The 25,066-nt window shown below is 38.0% G+C and overlaps 1 protein-coding gene across 2 annotated transcripts; it reads left to right on the top strand.

Moving 5' to 3' along the window:
- The first annotated feature begins 14,562 nt into the window (after positions 1 to 14,562).
- On the top strand, positions 14,563 to 23,197 carry LOC104000155 (gamma-tocopherol methyltransferase, chloroplastic). Of its 2 annotated transcripts, none has more exons than XM_009422139.3 (6): positions 14,563 to 15,065; positions 21,775 to 21,944; positions 22,117 to 22,221; positions 22,408 to 22,611; positions 22,765 to 22,867; positions 22,950 to 23,197. In XM_009422139.3, the coding sequence occupies exons 1-6, from the start codon at positions 14,708 to 14,710 to the stop codon at positions 23,051 to 23,053; spliced, it is 1,044 nt and encodes a 347-aa protein (XP_009420414.2). In that variant the 5' UTR covers positions 14,563 to 14,707; the 3' UTR covers positions 23,054 to 23,197. The 2 variants fall into 2 exon arrangements, with proteins under 2 accessions (XP_009420414.2, XP_009420405.2); XM_009422130.3 differs by having other exon boundaries at positions 14,601 to 15,065; positions 21,772 to 21,944.
- The last annotated feature ends 1,869 nt before the right edge of the window (positions 23,198 to 25,066 follow it).

Raw genomic sequence — 25,066 nt, 5'->3', positions numbered from 1 at the left:
GGGAGACTATGTTTGGGCAGTACCACTACCTAGACTAGCAGTACCATCGCTTGACAATCTCGGAGATTGAGTTTGGGCGGTACCACCGCTTGACACAGTCTTGGAGACTGTGCCACGACGGTGCCACCTATGGGTCATTATTTGGGCCTTGCACTTGGTCCAACACAGCCCAAACTTGGGTCCAATATGCCCCTAATTGAGTTGGCCCAATTCCAACCCAATTATATGCTAATTATGAAATTTAAGGCATACACTAAGCTAAACAAGTCCGGTAAGTCTAAGTTTCTTCCGGTGAGCTTCTGACGATCTTCCGACGATCTCTCGGCAATGTTCCAACAAACTCCCGGCAAGCTCTTGGACTTCACGATGATCTTCTTGGTAAGTTTTGATGAGCTTCTTTGGCAAGCTCCTGGACTTCTTGGTCAATTTGGCAGAACTTCCAACGAATGTCCGAACTTCTGACGAACTCTCAAACTCCCAACGAAATCTCGTTCTTGACTTCGGGACTTCATTTGGTTTTATGCCTTGATCGCTATCGTAGTTAATCCTACACATTTAAAGCCTACTTCAATCCAGACAATTATTATAAAGCTTGAATCAAATGTTATCCGGTAGGTCATTGGTTTATCGATACTTCATCCGATTCTTCGGTGCATCATCCTCTCTTATGGCCTATTGCCCAATCAGTCAGTTGACCTCCGCAACCCTGATTTTCTTGGCGCAATTTCTGTTCTTCTTGGCCCAATGCCTGAATCCATGGCCCAAAGCCTTCTATCAATACGTTGACCGATCCTCCAGCTTGACGTCCAATCTTCTGACATATTTATCTCCGGCCCAACATGATTCTTCCTGCTTTAATTGTCTCTCCCTGATCGAAGCTTCCTGCGTCACTCAAAACATAGATTAAATCATAAACACTCTCAATTGGTTTTATCATCAAAATCCAAGATTTAATAGTTAACTCGATGTCCCTCTCGAGTAACCTATGACCGAGATTATTTAGGATCTGTATTTAAAGGTGAGTCGGTCTCATTATTGTGATCTCATCACGATCTAATTCTCATTGTACAAATTCATGGACATCACAATATATTCAAGCGACAGGCAATATAAAGTGATAAAATACCAAATAATAATAATAAGTAAAAAGATCGCGTGTCAAGTCACACATGTTATCACTCACATGATTGGCTTGTAGGGCACCTATAACTAGAACGAACCTCTACACGTAGCAATACCTACCATATGTGTGTAATCCTCTAGGCCAATATCGAGTTACCATGAGTTATACTTGTCAAAACTCCTTATGACTCAATGAATTATTATCTCCATAAGAATTCACTTGACTCATCAACTATGGATGTACTAGGCCACTACTCTGTAGTCCCTAAACGATACAGGAGAATTCAATCCATTGAACATATCTGTCCTTAGATACTATGTATCTATAGTCCCTCATCCATCTAATATTTCAGAGACTATATATCATGCATGGTGCTATCAGGCCCATACGGTTTCTACTCGAGTCTCGATCTAATCGGATTCTTCCGAAGAACTCTTTCTCTCTCAATCTGAATGACCCTGGCCAGAGATTTGCTTGAGCAAGAATACATAGGATTTTCTTCTCATGACATCGAGAGTGAATGATCCTCTATTGACACTCAATAGCCCTTGTAAAATTGGTTATCACTTCCAATTACCGGTTATGCTAGATCTGAAACTTTCAGGCATTAGGATGATGAAATCTAAGGAACAGATACAAGTCTCAAGTTTGGTATCAAAGAGTTGAGTACTTATATAGGACATCCTTCATGTCTCAAGTCTAAGGAACAGATACACCATTAGGATGATGAAATCACTATCTAATAATGAGATATTATCAACCATCCAGTATTTCGTGAGCGGGTCGATTAGTGAACTCATTCTCCAATGAGCACCTACACTGTATCCCTAGTGTCCCCACATGAGCAACTATAAGACCAATCGCCTCTATCATATGGATGGGTATACAGTGTACCAGTCTATCTGGTTATCTTGATGTCCCTCTTGAGTAACCTATGATCGGAATTATTTAGGGTCTATGTTTAAAGGTGAATCGGTCTCATTATCATGATTTCATCACGATCTGATTCATATTGCATAGATTCATAGACATCACAATACATATAACAAGCAATATAAAGTGAAAAAAATATCAAATATATAATAAGCAAAAAGAGTATGTATTATGTCACACATGCCATCACTCACATGATTGGTCTATAGGGCATCTATGAGTAGCAAATATCAATCACCATTTGAAAAACTATTTCACAAACTTCCAAACTTTTAGAAACTTAAAGTATTTGGTTGTCTATGTTATCCATGGTTACACTAAGATCTAAGCCTTACATTTTCACATGATACTCTCTTGAACATAATGTTTTCCAATACTACGACCCCCAAACTCAAAAAGTCTATATATCACGTCATATTATTTTTCTAGAGTCTACCTTTCTTTTTCAAAACCATGAGTCTCTGCTATGTGAGTCACTCCAACAAACATACATTACTAGAGTATACCTCTGATCCCATCAAACGAGCTTCCCATGACACCGTCCAGTCCTCCTCGGGATCCACACTCTATTGTTTCTCCAGTTCAGCAACTCCTTACTCCCTCCACTACTTCTCTACTCCCTACTTTACAAATTCTCCTTATTGACGAAGCAATGCCCTTAGAAACATAATCACTATCTTTACCTTCTCCTGAACCTAGTGATATTAAAGTACCTCAATTTGACCAAGCCCGTGTCTTTGACTCTCCACCACTTATACCTACAATACTACCTAACAATCTCATAGCCCTTGGACATCTAATAACAATATGCTCCAAAAATGTTATTTTCAAACTGTGTTATGTCCTTGACCTTCATAGTATCACAAAATCTCCTCCTAAGCCCATTGAACTCACCATAGTCACTCAAGCCCAAATATATCTACATTGACATAAAACCATGTGTAAAGAATATAATGCCCTCCTCTATAACTTTACATGGACCATTATACCCTTTCATCATATGCAAAATATTATAGGGTATAAGTGGGTTTTTCGAATTAAGCATAACCCAAATAGATCCATTACCATATATAAAGTATGTCTAGTGGCCAAATGGTTTCATCAACGACTTGGTGTTGAGTTCAGAGAGACATTCAGTCTCATTCTTAAGCCCATAAATGTCACATCCTGGATTTTCTTTTATCACTTTTTTTTGGATCACATCCTAGATTCAGAGCCAAGTAGATAAATATTACTTTATTCATTATTTATAAATATTTATTACAATTCATTTATTCATCAAATCATAAGTAGACAAGTAAACATAGTAATGTTAACTCTAAGAATCATCCAAGTGGCTCTACCTAGTGATAGATAAATGTCCGCTCTTCACTAGAATCCAATTTAGTACTAGAGGGAGGCTGCTCTAAAAATAAAAAAATAAAAAAAATTTAGCAACACTAAGTAGGAACGATAATATCAAATACCTGAAGGAGCACTATTATGATCAAGTTGGCACTAAGAGGGGGGTTTGAATTAGTGCTAATGAAAATATTACGTCGAATCAAAAATTTTATTTCGATTTAAACCCATATTAGAAATACATTAATTGTAAAGAAGGTATGAAGAGGAGTAAGCAATTAAGTTAATAAGAAAAAGTAGAATAGGAATGATAAAGTAGAGATCACACTAAATTTATAGTGGTTCGGTCGTCGTAACTTACATCCACTTCTGATTCCTCCTTATTGAAGCCACCAGCGTCTACTAACGGTCTTCCTTAAATAGGCAAAGACTAACCATCGTCTTATAATACTTTCTCCTTTTTTAGGTTTATGAGACAACCCTTACAAACCTCACACCTCTCTTAGAATGATTACAAATCTAAAAAAAGAAAGGAGGACACTTAGCACTTTTACAACACTTTCACACCCCAACACTTCAAGATTTTTGTTCACACTTTGTTACTCTTGAGTAGGGTATTTATAGGCCTCAATGACTTCAAAAATGAAGCCAAAATGTGTCTCATCCCGGGTTTCCGGGATATTGGCGATATCACCCCCATTATTGGGTGGTACCAACGCTTGACACTCTAACACTGGGTTGTACCACCGTCTAGTCTAATGGTACTATCGCCTAACAAAGTCTCAAAGACTGGGCTCTAGTAATACCACCGCCTGACAGGGTGGTTTCACCGCTTGACAACATTAAATGTTGACGGTACCACCACCCAAATCACTTAAGAGGTCGAGTCTCAGGCATTGCCACCGCCTAACGTGACTTTAGGTCACTGAATGGGCCAAATAGTAGGCTCAATTCAATCCTAATTTAGGCCCAGTTGGCCCCTTACTAAGTTAGTAGGATTTATCCTAAACCTAACTCAAATTAAGACCTAACTACATCAATTAAGGCTAAAACAATTATAATCAAGTAATCTAGTTATCCAGCATGTCAATTGTTCATCTGAACTCCCAGCAAAACTTCCGGCGTACTTCCGGTGAACTCCCAGCAAACTTTTGGCACATCGTTCAGATATTCGACATATCGTCTGATCCTTTGGCATATTGACTCCTGCAACATCTGTTCTTGACACATACTCTGATTCTTCCGACCCGATGTCTGATCTTTAACTCCAGCCCAACGCCTGATTCTTTCGTAATTATTTTACCTTTTTCCACGTAGTTAGTCCTGTATCACTTATCTCAACACTTAGATTAGATCAATTGATTTTATCATCAAAATCTGAGATTCAACAAGTACTCCCCTAATAGCGGATGGAGAGGCTTTATCCTACGGGATGAGTTTGTATTCTTCTAATATCGGATGGAGGCAAAATCATATCACACTCCCAATAGCGGATGGAGTGGTGTCCCTCACCCACCAAAGTAGAGACACGTTCCTCCCGACAACGAATGGAGGAACCACCCAATCATCACGTCTAACGACCCACTAATCCCCGAAGGGAATTGCCTTACCTGCCCTTGGCAGGAAAATAATATAATCTCACACTGGTCATGTCTATATCGGGATGAAATAACACATTTAAAACATATTTTTCAAATATCATCAATATCAAATAATACAAATTAGCCCTCAATTGACTTGAACCCTAGTTCAATCGATCCAATTGAACTCGACTTATTAGAACCTAATTAAATCGATCTCTAATCCTCATTTAACTAGTCTAGAACCATCCTATACTAGTATAATTTAGCCTAGATTAGGTTCAATTTAAGTTAAACTGACTTGAATAAGTCAAACCAATTCGGAATCACCTTGAATTAATCTAGATTAGTCAATTATGGTTTAGTTCAATCAACGTTTAGACTTAATTTCAACAATTACATAATATTAGAATAGGCTAGGCCGACTCATATACTGGTCATGTCCACTACACATAACTATGCATGCACCACAATAGGTTGGGCCAACCTTGGCCCATGGACTGCGTCATATGCGTCGCATATGACTGCCCATGTTGGGCTGGGCTGGGTTAGTCTACGGGCTAAGGCCTGACCCGTGAGTTAGGCCTGGCTTATGGGTTGGGCCTAGTTTGTGGGTTGTTCTAACCTTATGCTTATCTAATTTCATCAATATTGAATTATTACAACATATATTCATTAACAATAATATATTAAAATATAACAACAAATTAAAGAATAGGATTGAAAGATAAACTTTAATACAATAAAATGATATTCTAAATTTAATAATAATTAAAAATTATATTTTTAATAGAAATCATATTTTCAATAGATACGACATGAATAATTTCAACATGATCTAATCAAACAATAAAATTCTATATCTTAATAGGGATAAAAATTTGTAGATAATATATTATAATCTAACAATAAAAGTTTTAACAATTAAAGGATTCAGAAATATTTTTTTTTGAACTACTCATAATATATTTTAATCCAGATAAGATTAAAATGTAAATTGCAATACAAGAAAATAGCATTCCTAATCCAAATATGAAAGATCAAATATCATATATTTAATACATAAAATATGTATAATTTTAGTGTATTTAAATCCAAAGAAACCTTTAAGGAAGATTGAAGAATTCCTTAAAAACTTTAGATAACATATCTTAGTAATAAATATTTTGATATTAAAAAGCATGATAAATATTTTCAAACTACACAAATTTTAACATTTAAGTAATCAAAATAAAAACTTTTGATAAAAAGCATGATAAATATTTTTAAACTTTCCTCCTACTATTGGGCTTGGCTAGGTAAGGAATGAATGAGAGAAATCTCTCCCCTTAAATAGGAGGAGGTGAGCCTTCATTAAAGGAAATTTATTTTAATTTCTATATTTATTTAATATGAATTATATTTATTTAATATACTAATAAATATGATATCATCCTATTTAGAATGCTTAATAGTCATTTCCTAATTCATAATAACAAACAAGGAAATAAGATTAATATTTTTTAAATTACAATGGCAAGTAAGAAAATAAAAATTGATTTCTAACTTAACTATTTGATTTGATTATAATAAATATCCGACTTATCATGAGTTTGGCCATCATAAAAGTCGGCACTTACGACAATTGAATGTTAATAATGTTTTCTTATAGGGGACGTTAATTGAAGACGCCTTTATACAGCAACTTCCTAGCTTCATCCATCCTCAATATCCAAGACATGTTTGTAAACTACAAAAAGCTATTTATGGACTTCGTCAAGCTTCAAGAGCTTGGTACACCGAACTTGACTCGTTTTTTATATCATCTGGCTTCATCAACTCCAAGTCTAATATATTATTATTTCTACGACACCAAAATGGAGGAACAATATATCTTCTAGTATATGTGGATAACATTATTATTATGGACAATAATCCTATGGAGATCAAGGCATTCCTCTAGCAATTAGCAGATCGATTCTCCCTCAAAGATATAGAAATCTTAAGCTACTTTTTGGAAGTGAAAGCAATATATACATCTTTAGGACTCTTCCTATCACAAAGATAGTATATTCAAGATTTATTATCAAAAACAAACATGCAGGACGTGAAAGAGATTACAACTCCCCTCTCTACTAGTGAAACACTCAAATTATGTGATGGAAGTCCTACTACAGACCCTACTCAATATCGATAAATACTTAGCTCCTTACAATATTTAAATCATACCTGTCCAGATATCTCATTTGCAGTCAATAAATTATCACAATTCATACATCGGTCATCTACTATGCATTGGTCTACAATCAAACGAATCTTGTGATATCTTAAAGGGACCCTCAATTATGGACTCTTTCTTCACAAACACTCCCCACTTCATTTCTATGCATTTGCCGATGTTGATTGGGCAAGAAACTTTGATGATAGAATATCGATGTCGAGATATATTACCTTCTTTAGAGCTAATCCAATCAGTTGGAGATCTAAGAAGAAAAAGATAATCGCATGGTCTACAATCAAGGTTGAATACTGTATCATCGCCATCGCTGCTGCAAAACTCAATTAGGTCACGAATATAGTTAAGGAATTTAACATCAACTCTACCCTTACTCTTACAATATATTGTGATAATATCGGAGCCATCCACCTATGCGTCAATCTAGTATTCCACTCATGCATGAAATACGTTGTCATCGACTTCCACTTTATGTGAGATTAAGTGGTCAGACATCAACTACGTGTTTCTCATGTATATACAGCTGATCAACTAACAAACTCACTCACGAAGCTTCTCACCCACAAATAATTTTTATTGTATCGATTTATGATCAATGTCCTTGACAGGAGCTCAATCTTACGGGGGTATGATAGCAAATAAGATTTTTTCAACTACATGAAAAAATATTGTTGATCTATTGAGAGAAATCTTCTTCTCTAGATTGTATAAATAATGATAATGTCAATAAACTTTCATCAAGCTTTATGATCACATTTCAATTTATCAATTACAACATAAATAGTTTATTAGATCAAACTATTATCATAAAGAGTAAAAAATAAACACATATCTATCATCATATCATGTATATGATGTGACATCTAATTACGTTACTTCTCTTACAACATAAACATGACACATGCATATATATAGTAAATAAAATTATTGGTAGCAACATATATTTTACTATAATTTATTGGAATAGAAAATATTCTAATTGCTAAAGTGTTTATAAGGATCACCAAAATTTTAATTTTTGAAATATAATCACCAATATCCTCATCAATTATCACTATCACATTTCTTTTGTCACCGTTCTCAATTTATAAATAATCTAACCCCTACCACTTCTATTATTCTTGTATATGAACTAACATAGATGAGAAATTGATAGAGAGAGAGAGGAACGAGAGGGTTTCAGCAGTTTAAGAGGGCACGACTAAGAGGGATAGGGTTTTAGCACGTCTCAAAGTGGGACTGTGAGACTGATCTTGCTAACATTCGACTACTATGTATCACATCAGAGCACAAAAAGTTCAAGAGTCAAACAAGAAAGGGCAAATCGAATCATGCGAACATTCAGTCGTGCCTCTTTGGAAGAGATGCGTCCGTCGAGATCATTTAGTCGCATCGATTCGCAGGCGCATCCATCACCTTCTCTCGTCCCCACGGTTTCTCCCTGCCCACACCATTTTTCGTTCGCGTTGCGCGATGGAAGCTGCTGCTTCTGCTTCTGCTTCTCCCGCATCACTCGAAGAAAGAGACAGTGAGCACTCGCATTGTTTAATCTGCAATCTCTCTTGCTCGCTGCCGCTCGTCATATTGCTTACCGAGCGGCGCTTCTTTGTTTCGTGACAGAGGAGTCGGCACTCGAGAACCTGTGGTCGGAACTGCTTGCTCTGAAGGAGTTATATGGTCTTCTCCAACACACTGAGGCACAGGATGTTCCGCATGGAGAGATGAAGGAGGGGGTACGGGCATCACTTTCCGATTACTCCTGCTTCATTTATGTTATAATATATGCGTTCTAATGCCCTTTTTTACTTCGCTTCAAACGAAGTTATCACGCATTGTCACTCGATAAATAAAGCTTCTATTTGGCTATCGAGATCCACTTTCCTGATCTACTTTTATACTTTAGTTGGGTGAAAAATCCAGAAATTTAATGAGGAGGCTGTTGGACGGCGCTACTCAGCAGGCTCTCCAACATCACCACGCCAAGGTATATATATCCGACCACCCTCCGTTCTACCCTTTTCGTCTTCAGATAAATCGTTTCCTCGCCGATGCATATACTCACGAACATGGAATGAATGGTCAAAGCCGATATATCTAATTTATGACGTCGTTCCTCGTTGCGGTAGATTATGCCGTCTGAAGCGCCCTACCAAGATCATACATCACCGGGAACAGCTCACCAGGAGCACAGGTTGCTGCTACCGCCACGTGACGAGGGGCACCCAATAGACTCTAAACGTGAGGAGAACCTGGAGGAATGCCATCAAGCGCCGGAGAAGAGTGGAGCTTGCGAGCCACAGCCACCGCCACCACCACAACAAACTATCGTCTTTCGTGCGGTCTCGACAGCAGTGCCGCACTCGGAGCAAATTCGACGCCGATCTTGCGACCTGAAGCGGCTCAACTCCTGTAGATCTTCAAGAAGCCTCATCCTGCGAGATCAAAAGAAAAAGAGGTTGCATGCGACGTCGTCGGCGCACGGTCTACCACGTCGCCACCTTCCCGTTCACCATGATCATTTAGATAGAGTCAGCAATCATCGTTCGTCAAAGGGTAACGAGAATCCTTGTCATCTACACGCAGAACGCTCGACGAAGGCGTCTCGTCAGAGCCATCCGCTGCCGGTGGGGACGTCGCCGTCCAACGCGGCAACGAGTGGTTCGCAGAAGCGCAACTGTGTGGAGACTGCTTCAGATCGGCCAGTCACTAGACCGGACCGGACCAGTGTGATCACTTACCGGTTCGACGCCGATTCGGCTGAGGAGAAGTTTCCCGGTAGTGGGTCGGCGAAGGATGTCCGCTCAAAGATTGCACCACTTACAGTACCAGTTAAATCCAAAGAACTACAGTGGAGTAACCGGCAGCCCGGACCAGTAGATGTGATGCAATCACCAGTTCCGGGCATCAAAAGGTGCGTGACACCGGATGAGACGGCGCACAAGTTTGAGGCAAACACAAAGATGGAGCAACGGGAGCAAGTTCGACTGGAGAAGCAGCGGAGCCACCACAGCAATCGGGGTCAGCGGACGCCCGGTGTCATGCGTCGCAATCAACCGAGTCATACGTGGACGAAAGTAGATCGGCAACAGCAGCAGCTAACTCTGCGATCTACCCGCCACGCCGAGAAAGTTCATAAGATGAAGAGAAGTGGTGAGGCTGAGTTGGGCGTCTCACATCGAAGGAAGCTGCCGCCCAGAAGAGCATCAAGCCGAAGGACCTGCAGGCAGTCGAGCGACCACTCACCCAGTAGCACGTCTCGATCGTCTGCCTCGGCCAAGAGTTCTGAGTCGAGCAGCGGAACCGGCAGGGTAGCGAATCCCGAGGGTTCGACGGTGTCTAGTCGAACGGTCCCGGGCCGCAGCAGAAGACCCATCAAACATAGTGCGCCAGTTACCGACAAGCATCCACATCACCGAGCGCTGAGCCGCCATCACCAATCGGCGGTCTCAACCCCGGCGGCAGTGGGGACAACCAGATCGAGCCACCCGAAGGAGACAAAGACACAAGAGGGACGGCTCAGGAGGATCAGGAACAAACTCTCCATCATCTTCCACCACCACCATCACCACCATCTCAACCAAGGCCAGGTGGGCGGCGACGACTCGAGCGAAGACGGCGACGGCGTGGAGCGCCGCCACAGGTCCTCCCGGGAGCACCTCTGGAACATCATCCGCCGCACGAGCCAAGCCGACCAGGTGGCACGGACGGGGAGGAGGGCGCCAACACAGCGTCAGCATGGTCACCTGTACGCCTTCCTGGAAGGGGTGATCCGGCAGGTGTTAATATTGGCGCGGAGGAAACGGAAGGCGGTCCTGCCCAACAAGCCAGTCCGGGCAGGGAAGGCGAAGAGAGTACGCTGGTGGCAACGGTTGAGACGGCGAGGGAGAAGGGCGAGATTGGCCTTGCCACGTCTCAGACTGGGTTTCGGCAGGGCCACCCGCAAAACCTGATCTCTCTGATTGAGCTCGATGACCGATCTGTTGTCGTGTTCTAGTAACAAAGCAGCGTAGCTACGGGACAACTGCATTGCACGGTTCACTTGTTTTCAGGCGTACATTGCACGGTTGCCGAGAGAGAATCCTATCCAATTCTTCGTCGTGGGAATTGAAAGGTTCTAATTCTCACATCGATGCATTGCGTGGTTTCGAGAAAGGTGAGAGTGAGACTTCACCAAAAACCACTAGTACTTTCACAAAGTTTATGGAAGCATCACTAGTACTTTCATATATATTATTTTATTTTATTATAAAAATATTAATAGTATTTTCATGAATTTATATATTCTACTCGTATAAAAATATCACTAGTACTTTCACAAAGTTAGCTTCATCCAATTTGAGTAAAGAAATTTTGTCCGTGTAAACTTGACTTTGATATTATAAAAAGATGTTGCATCTTGAATTTTTTTTTATATCTTTTCAAAAAGTCAACTCAAAATAAATACATAATCAAATCTCTCTTATCTCTCTCCTCTTCATTTGTCTTCTTACTTTTTTTTTTTTTTTTCAGTCTTATCTCTCTCTCACTTCTCTTCATTTGTCTTTTTTTTTCCTATCTTGTCTCTCTCTTACTCCTCATCTCATTCCTCTTTATTTATATTCTGTCTCTCTTTTTTATCTTGTCTCTCTCTGACTCTTTCTCTCTCACTCGTTATCTATCTCGTCTCTCTCCTTCTCATTTGTCTTCTTTTCCTTAGTTTTCTTTTCCTCGACCATCTTCTCCTCTCTCTCCTTCTCTCTCCTCCTCATAATTTATTTAAAAAAAATTTCATTACACTCAAAAATAAATTAGGAAACACTTGTTCATATTATATATTAAAAATCTATATTAATTTTTATTAAAAATAATATTATATTTGTCATAAAATGGAAAATTAGTATAATCATGTTTAGATTTATATTCTAGCAAAATTATGAACGTTTAAGATAGTTTGGTAGAAGTTAACTTTATTACACTCGAAAATATACTAAAATACACTTGTTTATAGAACTTATTCAAAAAATTTAAAATTTGATAATTATTTATCTTAAAATAATCTGAAAATAAAAAATATGACTAATGATATTAGAATAATATCTTACTAAATTAGTATAAGTTTGAAATGGTTTAATTGAAGTTGATTCTATTACATTCAAAAATAAACTTAAGTACACTCGTCCATATAACTTACTAAAAAGTTATATTTTGATAATTCATTATCATAAAATATTTTAAAAGTAAAAAACTATTACTAATAATATTAAAATAATGTTCTATTAAGTAGTGAAATTTTGAGATGGTTTGATTGAAGTTGACTATGTTACACTTGAAAACGAACTAAAATATAATTGTTTAAATAGTTTATAAAAAAATCTAGAATTTGACAATTAATTATCATTAAATTCTCTAAAAATAAAAAATATTACTAATGATGTTAAAATGTATCATAGTAGATAGGTGAAAGTTTGAAATCAGTTAATTGAATTTGATTATATTACACTCAAAAAAATAAAATAAGATATATTTATTCAAAGAACCTATAAAAAAATTTATGTTTTGATAATTAATTATCTTAAAATCTTATAAACTAGAATGAATGTTACTAATTATGTTATAATCATGTTCTAAGATAATGGTGACATTTTGAAATGGTTTGGTTGAACTTAACCATGTTTCACTAAAAAATTTACTAAAATAAACTCACTAATGTAAACTATAAATAAAATAAAATTTAGCTATTAATTATCTTATTTTTTTTTTTAAGTATAAAAAATATATTGTTAATAATGTTAGAATGATATCCTATTAGAGTGGTGTAAGTTTGAGATTGTTTGGTTAAAGTTAATGAAGTCACACTCGAAAGTAAACCAAGATGATGTACTCAATCACGGAACCTATTTAAAATTTTTAATTTTTAATAATTAATTATCATAAAAAAATATCTAAAAATAAAAAATACTAGTAATGTTAGAATGATATCGTAGTAGATTAGTGAATGATTGAGATTATTTGATTAAAGTTAACTCATTACATTCAAAAATAAACTAAAATATACCTATTCACGTAACCTATCCAATTGAGGATTCTGTAATCAAGAAATTTTTACTTCAAAATTGGATGTATTTTGGTAAACTTTATCTGAAATACTTTGGACTCATATATCCTCATTGTAATATTTCTTTTATTTTTGGTGGATCTTTAAAAAAAGATAATTTGAATTTTAGAAATATTGTTGGTGAAGGAGAAAAAGGAGGCAAAAGGATTGTTGAAATATAATTTGAATTCAAATATAATCTGAATTTGAGATATAATTTCTATAATTCAAATTAAAATATAATATTCGAAAAGGAGGTAGAGGAGGGTTAATTTGGGAGCAGATGACTAGATCAAATCAATTTAACAGAAAATTCAACAAATAAAGAAAAAGTTATATCATGAATTTTGTATGGGTCATGATATCATTTAACCTAAAGAATGAGTATGTCTTGTTTCAAAAACTAAAAAAAAAACTCTTATGAGCGGCATCATTTGATTAAAAAATTAATAGTGAAATGTTTTTTGATGATAAATTACCCATTATTTTTTTATTCTCTAAATCAAACTAGTCAATACAGTAAAATATTTAATTTTTTAAAGTATTAGATAATTTTTCTAAAAAATACCCATATTTTGTGTTTACCCATAAAAAAAATATTTTTTTTTCAAATAATACCCCTAATTTGAAAAATATCTAATTATATCTCAAAAAAAATTTTTGCTCATTTTTTTTATACCAATTGTCAACTGTTATGATATTTTTATTTGGCTCGTTTATAATGTTTTTCAATAATATTTATAGTATTTTTAATACATCAATATAATAACATAAATACTATTAAAAAAATACTATGAATGATGTCAAATTGTGTCTATTTTGTTATCATTGCCCTTAGATCATTACAATACCACATTTTTAGCATCGTAGTTAGTTTAATCAAAGTTATAAATAATTTTTGATGTCTTTCAGTAGGGCTTTTAGTGTTTTTATTATGGTGATCAAAACACCGTAACAAACTAATTTTTGATTTGTATTTGGGTGATGTGGTTCATATATTATTATAAATATCTATTTAAATAATAGTATGATATATTAAATGATTTTTATTGTGTTTCGATTTCATTTGCTTATTTATAGTATTTTCAAGTAGGTCTTAAAATATTTTTGTTGTCATCGTCAAAATAATGAAATTTCTTTTGAAGATAATTTAAGTATTTTTTAAATTAAAAATACTAGTTTGATAAAAAAAAAATAGAAGGTATCGATTAAAAAAATATAAAATATAATTTTTTTATTTAAAAAATCAACCAATTTTAGTTTTTTATTATCCAGCACTACTCTTTACCCGTTGCCTTGTTCCGCCATTCTTTTCGACTTCACTCCGTTCTTTCTTTGCCACTTGTCCTTGGACCGCGCCACTTCTACGTCTCCTTCAAAATATCCAGCAACCAAAAGAGGGAGCCTTGTTGTTGCTTGGGAACCCTCCGTCTTTTCAAGAAATGGCCGCACGGCTCCACGGCCACGCCAGCGAGCTGCCATCCCTCCCGCTCCGGCTCTCCGCATCACGCAGCTGCCTCCTCGGGGCGGCGAATCGGCCGCCATCCGCCCTCCGGCTGCGACCCAAATCGTGCCGCCCTGCTCGAGTTATGGCGGCAGCGGCGTCGGCGACCGCGGAGGAGGGGCTTAAAAAGGGAATCGCCGAGTTCTACGACCAGTCATCGGGGCTGTGGGAGGACATTTGGGGCGACCACATGCACCACGGCTTCTATGACCCGGGAGTTACCGCGTCCATCGACGATCACCGCGCCGCCCAGATCCGCATGGTCGAGGAGGCCCTACGATTCTCCGGAGTCTCAGGTACGACTAACTCGTCGTCGTCCTCCACCTGACTCCTCTCTCTCATTACCTTTTCCTTTTCGATTACCTGTAGGCTGTAGATCTATACATCTCTCTACCCATCTTTGACCGTGTTACGATCATAGATGTTATTGAGCTTTCCCCCGATATTACCTTTTCAACAGATCTGTTACAAATTTATAACGGTTGTCCATGTCCACCGGTGTAATAGGTCCTCGAAACCACGGACCAGTTCAGTGATTAGCTCTCGAGAACATTACGGAGTTCCTATAGGTGATCCTTTGGGAGAGTTACAAAGTTATAACTGGTTTTCATCTACTCCCGTTATAATAGGTCGTCGGATTCATAGACCAGTTTCGTCGATCGGTGATTGGCTGTTTGGATAATCATACTGTTAGAGCTGATTTTGATTGTCGGAGCTGGAAGCCGAATAGGATCCAACATTTTTCTTCTTCGAGCCGAGCTTAGAGAGTCTCCGAGTCAGACGTCCGAACCTTGCAAAACTGTGTGAGAGTCGTTTTCGAAAGTTAGCTCTCTAGTCGAACATAAATTGTTGTGTGTGTAGACATGTCGACCAAGTGGCTCTTGTCATGTCAGCCATGTGGAATCAAGGTGCCAAGAAGGAGTCGTTATGTCAGCACCATGCTGACACGTCGATCGCATTATTTTTGCCAGAACAAATACTGCTAGTGTTTTTGTTTTGATGCTATCGGTACTTCCATGAGACCCTCTTGAAATGACGTGACATAGGGTTATAAAAAGATAGGAGAAACTTGTTGGTCTGAGATGATAGAGGAATATCATTGATTGTTGAGGTGTGTGCAAGACAGATAGGTACTAGAGCTGATTTTTAAACATATTTTTTAAAGCATAGGTAGACTAATTCATCCAATGTTTGTAACTTGATACCCTTGTCTGAATGTTGTGTTCATGGCAAGCCGACGAATATTCTAGAACTAACATCGAATGCACACTTAGCGGGGTGTAGCTGCATCTGAAATTTTTTGATAGTTGTAAATGTTTCTCCCAGGTTGGATAGATGAGTATATGCGAAGCAGCTCTATACTAGCATATCATCCATATACCTCCATGTTTCGTTTGATTTGGTGTTGAAACATCTTTTTGACCATCCTTTGGTACGTTGCCCTAGCATTTTTGAGTCCAAACGATATGACCTTGCAGTAGTACAAGCTTTTATCAAGAATGAATGTGGTGTGTTCTTCATCTTCCTGTACCATTTTGATTTGGTTATACCCAGAAAAAGCCTCCATAAAGATTAGTAATTCATGACCAAAAGTTAAATTGACTAACTAGTCGATCTGAGGGAGAAGAAAACTGTCTTTTGGACAAGCTTTTTGAGATCAGTGTAATCAACACGCATCCTTTATTTTTCATTATTTTTCTTAACAAGGATTACATTAGTGAGCCACTTTGGGTAATGGACCTCGTGGATAAAGGCAATATACAAGAGTTTAAATTTTTTCCTTTATTGCTTGTCGGTTCGAAGCAAATTGTTGGGGTTTCTAACAATGCTTTGGGTTAATGTTGAGTCGATGTTGAGCCACACTCGATCTATCCCATGCATGTTGCTGGGGGACCATGCAAATACTTTCGAATTCATGTGTAGGAAGTTGACCAACTCTTTCTTCTCCTTGTATAATACTGATCCAACTTTAATTGTATGATATGACCGTTCGAGATCAAAGGGATCTCCTCTAATGGCTCCCTTGCCTCAGGATGAGGATTCTTTGGTGAGGGCTTTTGCGGATCCATTTGTTGAACCGAGAGTGTGGCTTTCTTGGGTAGAGCAACTTCAGTCAAGTAGCACTGCCTTGACTCTTTTGGATCGCTCTTCACTTTCCTAAGTCCTGAACTGGTGGGAAATTTTAACGTCATGTAGTAAGTGGATACAATGGCTCGTATATAGTTAAATGTGGGTTGATTGATGTTTGTGTTGTAGGCTGAGAGGATGTCCACCACCAGAAACTTAGTTTTTATTGTCTTCAAATAGGCGTCGGATCCAAAAGTCACGTATAGATCTGTTGTTCCCAGTGTAGTGATTGAGTCCTTTTAAAATCTAGTAAGGGTGGGGGAGATGGGTTATAGGTCTTTGTCTGATAGGTCGATTTTCTATAAAGCATTGTATGAAAGTATATTCACGGAACTTCTCGTGTCGATCAGGATCCTCTCCACTAAGGCATTGGCGATCTTGAGGGAGATCACGAGTGCGTCATCATGCTCAGGGTCTAGGTGCTCGGTCTCCTTTTCCCTGAATTCAGTGGGTTGATCTCCATTGAGATGGAACTTTTTTGACTGTAGCTCCCTTGTGTATGACTTTCGTATGGACGAACTACTCTCACCTACAGTTGGTCCACCAACAATTACATTAGCTTGATGCTTGATGGGTCCTGAGGTCTTGGTGAGGTCCGTGAACCCTAGGCAAGAATTTATTGAGGTGCCCTCTTTGAATTGACTCCTCAATTTGCTCCATCAGGGTATAATAGTCTTTAGTATTGTGCCCATGGTTTTGATGAAAACAATATGAATTTGTTATATCTCTTCTCGTTGGCGATGCTCTTAAGGGGCAGGGTGCGTGTAAGAGCCCCTTATCTTGGATTTACATAAATACCTCTGTATGAGAAGCATTGAGTGGTGTAAAATCTCACTGGGGAGGGATCCAGTCACTCAGCCTATCACTTCACGGCCTTTCCAATGGGGCCTTGACGTTGAGTCTTTTATTCTTTTATTGCTTTCCTAGGCTTGGCCTTTCTCTTCCTAGTGATCACTAACTCCACAACAATGTGGACTGGCCTCTTGGAAGAGTTCTGGAAAGTTGCTGGGGTCTGAGTGATAACTTTGTAGAAAAACCTTGAGGGTTGGAGATTGGTGATGTATGCATTCATATGGACAGAGGGGATCAGGTCACGGCCAGACGAACCTCATTGTTGAACCTCCTTGTATAATTCTCCAAAGATTCTCTCTTGGTGTATGGCTAAGAGAGAAGTGGTGGACTTCTTTGGGAGCCTGTTGCTGATAGTCAGTTGAAATCTTTGGCCAATTGCCCTAATGAGGATATTGATTCAGGGAGGAGCTTGGCGAACCATTCTCGTGTTGCTCCTCTTAGGGTTGTTTGGAAAGTTCGACACATGAGGGAGTTTGTGGTTCCATAGAGCACCATCTGAGAGGTAAATATTGTAATATGCTTTGACGGGTTAGACTTTTTGTCGTAGACATCCAATGTAGGAAGGCTAGAGCCTTGAGGAATTGGCTCTTCATTTATGCTCTTCGTAAAAGGGGATTATAAATATGATTCCACCTGGCTGCATTTTCTGATTTATTTATTTATTTTTTTGAATATCCTCTAATCGTTGGTTCATTTTTTAAGATGGTCTCGGACCTCAGCTAGGAGGTCGGTTGATCGAGCGATCGACTCATTAAGGAATTCTGGTTTTGGTGGAAGAATTGAATTTTGGGCCAACGAAGGGGAATGCACTTTTGGTGGGACTTGGGCCCGAGTCAAACGAGACTCTGTTGTTAAGCTTGGGATGGGAATTGGTGGTGGAATAGGAGCTGAGAATGACAAAGTGAATGGGGCAGGTGGTGTTTATTGGGCAAGCTGAGTGAGTTGAGGAAGGTATGGATCAACAGTTTGAACTATTTTAGGTAAAACCTACACTTATTGGGCTAAAGTGTGAAAGGCTTCGATGAGAATAGTCATTTTTGTAGGAGTTGATTGTGTAGGTCGTTGATGTGGAGGTAGCTAGATGAAAGCCGAATCCTGAAGGAGTTGGTAGAAAAGGTTGGGATTCGGTATCGAGAGAGGTGGATTCAGACCGGCTGACACCCCAAGTTGTCCTTGATTTGGGATCATTGTAATTGAGGTATTTGGTAAGGGAGTGCTTGGGACTATCAGGCTCGCTTTGTTTGGGTTTGGTGGGTTCGGGTCCTCGGGATTTAATTGAGATGGACCTACAAAGTTTCCCAGAGACATTGTTCGCTCTCCTTCTAGCGTCAATTTGTTAGAGCAAATTTTGGTTTTGGTTGTCTGAGTTGGAAGACGAATCAAATCCAATCTTGTTCTTCTTCGAGCCAGTCTTAGAGCGAAACTCTACAAGTCGGATGTCTGAATCCTGCAAAACTACATCGGGGGCATTTTCGATAAATGCCCCTTTGATGCTTTAGTTGTCTAGTTGGATGTAGATTGTTTTGTATCTAAATTGACATGTTCACCCCCTTTTTATAGTAGACGTTGGAACAGTTACACCCGCTTATTGTGTGGTTCATGTAGTAATTGGGGTGTTAAGTTCGACTGTAACTACCATCAGTTTGCACTAAACCCATGATTGCATAGCTTCTCTCCACGTGACATTCACCGAGCACGGCTAGTTGGCTTTACCTTAATGGGAGTTCGCGTGAAGTTATACGATGAGGGGCTGGCAGAGTGGCTCCGTCGTGTCGGCCATGTAGAGCTAGCTGGTTGGCCGTGTGGAGCTGACGCATCTTCCATGTGAAACTGAGGTGTCAGCCATGTGGGGTCAGCTCGTCGGTCACGTGGCCCTGATGTCTCGGCCAAGTGGCTCTTGTCATATCGGTCACATGAAATTGAGTTGCCAAGGAGTCGTCATATAGTGCTGACATGTTAGCCACGTCATTTTTTCCATAACACATACGACTAGTGTTTTTCTTTTGATGCTACTAGTACTTCCATGAGATTGTTTTTGTGGAGCTTTTCATGACTGGTTATTTCCTTCTCATGTGAGCTGGATGATGCAAGCCCTCTTAAAATCTTTGATGGCCAATCAAATAAATGGCTACATAGATTTCTTTTTAGAGAATTTATGAAAATAACTGTTACAATATCTTTGCATTGACTTACATTAATTTTATTAATACCATAAAAAGACTGTAATTCAGTGCAAAAAGCACGGATCCATAGGAACAATGCTGTTGAGTTCTCATCCAGGATGGGTCCATGGGTAAAGGTGAAAGGTAAAGTTGGAGCTGCTGTACTTGTGATGTCATGAGGTTTTTGGGAATTGAGGTAAATGAAGGACACTACTAGCAAAAAAGAAAACTAGGAACTAGGAAAAGCCCAAAAAAAGTTTTTCTTTTTCAGGAACTCATTTTTCTAAAGGAAAAGGCTACATTGATCAGGTAGCTGATAGCTAATTTTAAGAATAAAGACATGGAGACCCTCATGAAATGATGTGACATGAGGTTGTAAGATGAAAGATAGGAGAAACATGCTGGTCTGAGATGATAGAGGAATATCGTTGATTGTTGAGGTGTGTGCAAGACAGATAGGTACTGGAGTTGAAAACAAACATAATTTTTTTTAAAGCATAGTTATACTAATTCATCCAATATTTATCAGCTTGATATCCTTGTCTGAATGTTGTCCATGGAATCTTTCCACCGAGTGAACCCCTGGGACATTGAAGGGTTAACGTAAAACCTGATCTGTATAATCGATAATATTGTTAATAATATTATAGAGGATGATTTTATCATGATTATTTTGAATAGATTAAAATAGTTTTATTTAACTGAAAGATTGCTCAATAAATTGTATATGAAGCAAAAAAAAAAAAAAACATACAAATTAAGGTTGAAAGAAGATGATGAATTGATCGAGTATATGAACAAATTCAAATAAGTAATGAATCAAATAAAAATATTATTTTTAGTTGATATATAATATTAGACGGATTTAACTATACTGAAAAGATCTAATAACCTCTATTCGAATAACTCTTTGGCTCTTTCTCTCAAAAACAATAAAAGACAACTGCAAGAAAAAAATTTGATTTTTTAAGGAGCTTTTGAATGGGATGATGAAACTGAGAAGAGGCTCATCTTCGTTGCTAGGAATGTGGTTCAACATGCATTATTTGACTATAAATTGAACTTTACAACTGCTTTAGCCTCACCCTTACACGTTTCTATGTGATTGTTGAGTTTGTCAAATATTTTTTGGATTCCTAGAGTCAAAATGTATTAGGATGACAAGGAATACAAGTATCAGAAAAACCGTAGAAATTATGGTTTAGTTATTCTATATATATCTAATTTATCTTTGCATCTTGGTTATGGAATTAGATGTGACAGAATTTTTCGAGTGCCTTTGGGTTTCTTTTTGATAAGTCTAGATAGAGTAAGCAAAAAGGTGACAGAAATTCCTCGAGTTTATGTGAGGTGATATATAGGAATATTTGTGCTAAAATTGGGTTTAATTCATCTTACAAAAGGATTTGGTTTAATTCATGAATAGGTTGAGAGTTTTAGACCACATAAATCTTTTTTTGACTTTTTGATATTTTATTTATTTGTTGATCTCTATTCTATTTTTTTTGTTTCAAGCTATTTTTTTCCTTCCAACAATTGTATCATGATTAAAATTTGTAATTTCTCTAATTTTTATTCAAAAACCTAACAAAAAATGCTGTATTGTCCTCTGCTACTGTGTTTGTACATAATGCTCATGTGCTCCATGTCCCACATCACATGCCTTGTGTGGTGCATTTGCTAAGCAAAGTAGGTAGGTACCTGTATCTGTAAACTGGATGTGTACTCTCGAGAGCCAATACGTTCTGACCACGCATCCATCTAACATCCCAACGTTTATACGGGGAAAAAGTACTATGCATATTCTGCATATATCAATTTTTTTGTTAGGACGATTAGAATTTGCCTTTTTTCCTGCAAGAAGATGATCCTTCAAAAAAATCGAAGAAGGTAGTGGATGTTGGCTGTGGCATTGGAGGCAGCTCCAGATATCTGGCAAAGAAGTTTGAGGCTCAATGCCAGGGTATTACTTTGAGCCCTGTCCAAGCACAGAGAGCACATAATCTTGCTGTTGTTGAGGGGCTGGCAGACAGGGTACGCGGATAATCCCTTTTCCTTCTCCTTTTTGGGTCATTTACTTTAATGATAAGACCAAGCATAGACTATTATTTTAGAAGCCTATTAATTATTGACATTTTTCGTATACTTGGCTGGTAATATGAGAAAGAAGACACTGATTTACTTACTATTCACAAGCTGGAAACAGGTAACTTTCCAAGTTGCAGATGCTTTGGAGCAACCTTTTTCTGATGGGCAGTTCGACCTGGTTTGGTCCATGGAAAGCGGAGAGCATATGCCGGATAAGAAAAAGGTAACAATCTTCGAGTATCTGAGAGTACGTGCCCTCGAATTACTTACGTCATGCATGAGATCTTGATGCAATTTAGCTTGCATTATTTTACAAAAAACTTTTACAACTCAGTGATCAGCTTGCCATATGATTTCTCTTGGCGGCTTCTCATGGATATTTATCTAATTAGCTTGACTTATGTATCAGTTTGTAGGTGAATTGGCACGTGTTGCAGCACCTGGAGCCACGATCATTATTGTGACATGGTGTCACAGAGATCTCCTGCCATCTGAGGACACTCTGCTGCCTGAAGAATTGAATCTCTTGAACAAGATATGTGATGCCTATTACTTGCCATCCTGGTGTTCAGCTGCAGACTACATTGAAATAGCTCAATCCTTATCGCTGGAGGTAATTACTTTCTCAAACGACAACAGAAAGAACCATATGGATCATGGTTTGAGTTGGTAGCTCATTGGTTCTCATGATAATGCCCAAATGTACCGGCTTGTTGATGTAATGACGTGTATACTTATCATACACACGCTCGTTGCTATGTTGCAGAACATTAAGACAGCTGATTGGTCGGAGAATGTCGCACCATTTTGGCCTGCTGTCATCCGATCTGCCTTGACATGGCGGGGCTTTACATCTCTGTTGCAAAGTGGTAATCTCCACTCCCACCATATTAGGTATTCTGGTAACATGTTGTATCACCTTCAGTATATCTAACAGCTGCGGTTTTCCAGGATGGAAGACGATAAAGGGAGCACTAGCGATGCCCCTGATGATCGAAGGCTACAACAAGAAGCTAATTAAATTTGCCATCATTACGTGCCGTAAACCAGAATAAGTATGGTAGATCATAAAGAATAAGCAGGTTATGTTTTCTGATACAGAGGATAGCTGTTGATCAGATCTAGCACATTTCATCTAAATTCGCTTTTTCCACGGACCTTATAATTTTAATGTGAGATGTTGAGCTCTTATTTATACATGTTGATCGAGTCGAAAGTCCAACATGAATGTGGTCAAATGAGGCATCATTTATTTTACGAGCATATATATAGATTTCCACTGTTTTGGGTAGCGGACTTCATTCTCCAACACATGCTGATGGTGAGAAGTCCGTTGCGCCTCATTAAGAAGATGCGAACGAGCATTAAGAGGAGGTCGTAAGTCATCCTGATGGAACAAATTTAATTTTTCTGTAGTCTCACATCAGTAATTGAGAATTTTCTGGGTCTATTCTTCCCTGTATTATTAGCTAAATCATACAGAGATATCGTAGAGGGGGGTTGAAATAATTGATCTTTTTTTTAAAAAACCTTTATTTTTAGTGACGGATAAAAAATTAAAATTATTTATTTTTAGTGACGGATAAATCCTATGGTCGTCCAAATGGATATGAATTCTGAAAGTTTATCGGGTTCCTATTTGTACTTTTGGCCCTAACTACAACAACTTATGTGACAGTAAACAGTCTCTGGGGGCATAAGCAGCGCGACGATCGATGAGTGCTGACACTCGTTCGCTCCTGGGATTTGATTGGTGGCTTTGCTTTCTTTTGAAGCCCTCCCCTCCGCCGCTCCGATGGCCGTGCAATCATCGGCTCGCCCGGCGCCACCGCCACAGCCCGAAAATTTACAACGTGTCTTGTGAGCGTTACTTTGGATTTGGGTGCGAAATAGATGGGGAGATATCTCACAAGCTCGAAGGTAATTGTCAGTCTCCTTCTTGGAATTAATTTTCTTCCTTTTTCCCATTTAGTTGCTGCCGATAAATGGAAACCTGTGTAGCTCAATCTCAAATAAAATCATTCTGAAAGTCCAACCCATCTCATCCGCATCGGTCTCTGCCAATTCACGAATTTAATTCATTCCAAGAGATTTCCTTCCCTTCTAAGTGAGAAGCATGATAGTTATCGAGTCGATACTGAAAAAAGAACCTTTTATTCGGTTAGAGCTTTTTCACATTGTAACAGGTGTTTGTGTTTCTGACAGGTGTTCTGTTTGTGCTTCCAGATTCCTATGTTGATGCTGAAAACAGGACTATGGAGGTAAGCTTACTGGTTTCTTGTGAGTTTCTGTTGTTCCCTGACAAGGGTTGCATTCTTATGCTTTGCTAGGTATATGTACATGATCACTTAGTTTTATTTTCTGATAATTATTCTAGCTTAGAGGTGTCAAATAACACCATCCTTATATATATATATATATATATACATGTCTTTATTTTTGTTTTTTCTTCTTCTGTTGTTCCTATAAATAAAATATTTTCTTTTCTTCCTCAAGTGAGTGCAATGCTATGACAACTTGTGTAATTTTGATGCTTTCGAGGAAATAACACACTATTGAAAACATGTCGCTTGAAATGAAAAGTGCACATTGGTAAAATTAAGTGGTTCTACGAGGCAATTTTATAGCTTCAGATTATAATGGACTCGTTAACATTCTTTTTTATGGTTACTGCATTTCTATATTTAGGGAAGTTGCAAATAAAGGTTTACAAGACTTGATGTTTTTCTGTTGTTATTTGCATGAATATTGTTTGTTTGTGTGATTCTTTGTCAATAATCAGTATAATGCTTGAATGAAGATGATTGATTTGCTGTATTTAAATGTTTAGTATTATTCTGCATTATGGTGTAAAACTTCCATGGTTTATCTAACTGATGATTATGGTCAATCGATGATATTGCATCATATTCGTGTCACGAAAAAGTTCTTCATTTCTTTAATTACGTGGGAACTTGCTAGACATTTTATGTTTTACTGCTGCTTCATATTAGTAGAAAATGCCAGTATGTGCTGTATGTAAGGTGATTCACAAAATTTCTCCCTAAAAGAAATAACTCGGAGGCACG

The sequence above is a fragment of the Musa acuminata genome, chromosome BXJ2-1, assembly GCF_036884655.1.
Source record: "Musa acuminata AAA Group cultivar baxijiao chromosome BXJ2-1, Cavendish_Baxijiao_AAA, whole genome shotgun sequence".
In the NCBI taxonomy this organism is placed as follows: Eukaryota; Viridiplantae; Streptophyta; class Magnoliopsida; order Zingiberales; family Musaceae; genus Musa; species Musa acuminata.
The sequence above is the reverse complement of the archived record's forward strand: the minus strand, read 5'-3'. Positions and strand labels throughout refer to the sequence as shown.

Excerpts from the sequence above, each read along its gene's own strand:
- LOC104000155 (XM_009422130.3), top strand. The coding sequence starts at position 14,708 with ATGGCCGCACGGCTCCACGGCCACGCCAGCGAGCTGCCATCCCTCCCG. Across the intron at positions 15,066-21,771 it reads ACGATTCTCCGGAGTCTCAG|AAGATGATCCTTCAAAAAAA; the intron begins GTACGACTAACT and ends TTTTCCTGCAAG. Across the intron at positions 22,612-22,764 it reads CTCAATCCTTATCGCTGGAG|AACATTAAGACAGCTGATTG; the intron begins GTAATTACTTTC and ends GCTATGTTGCAG.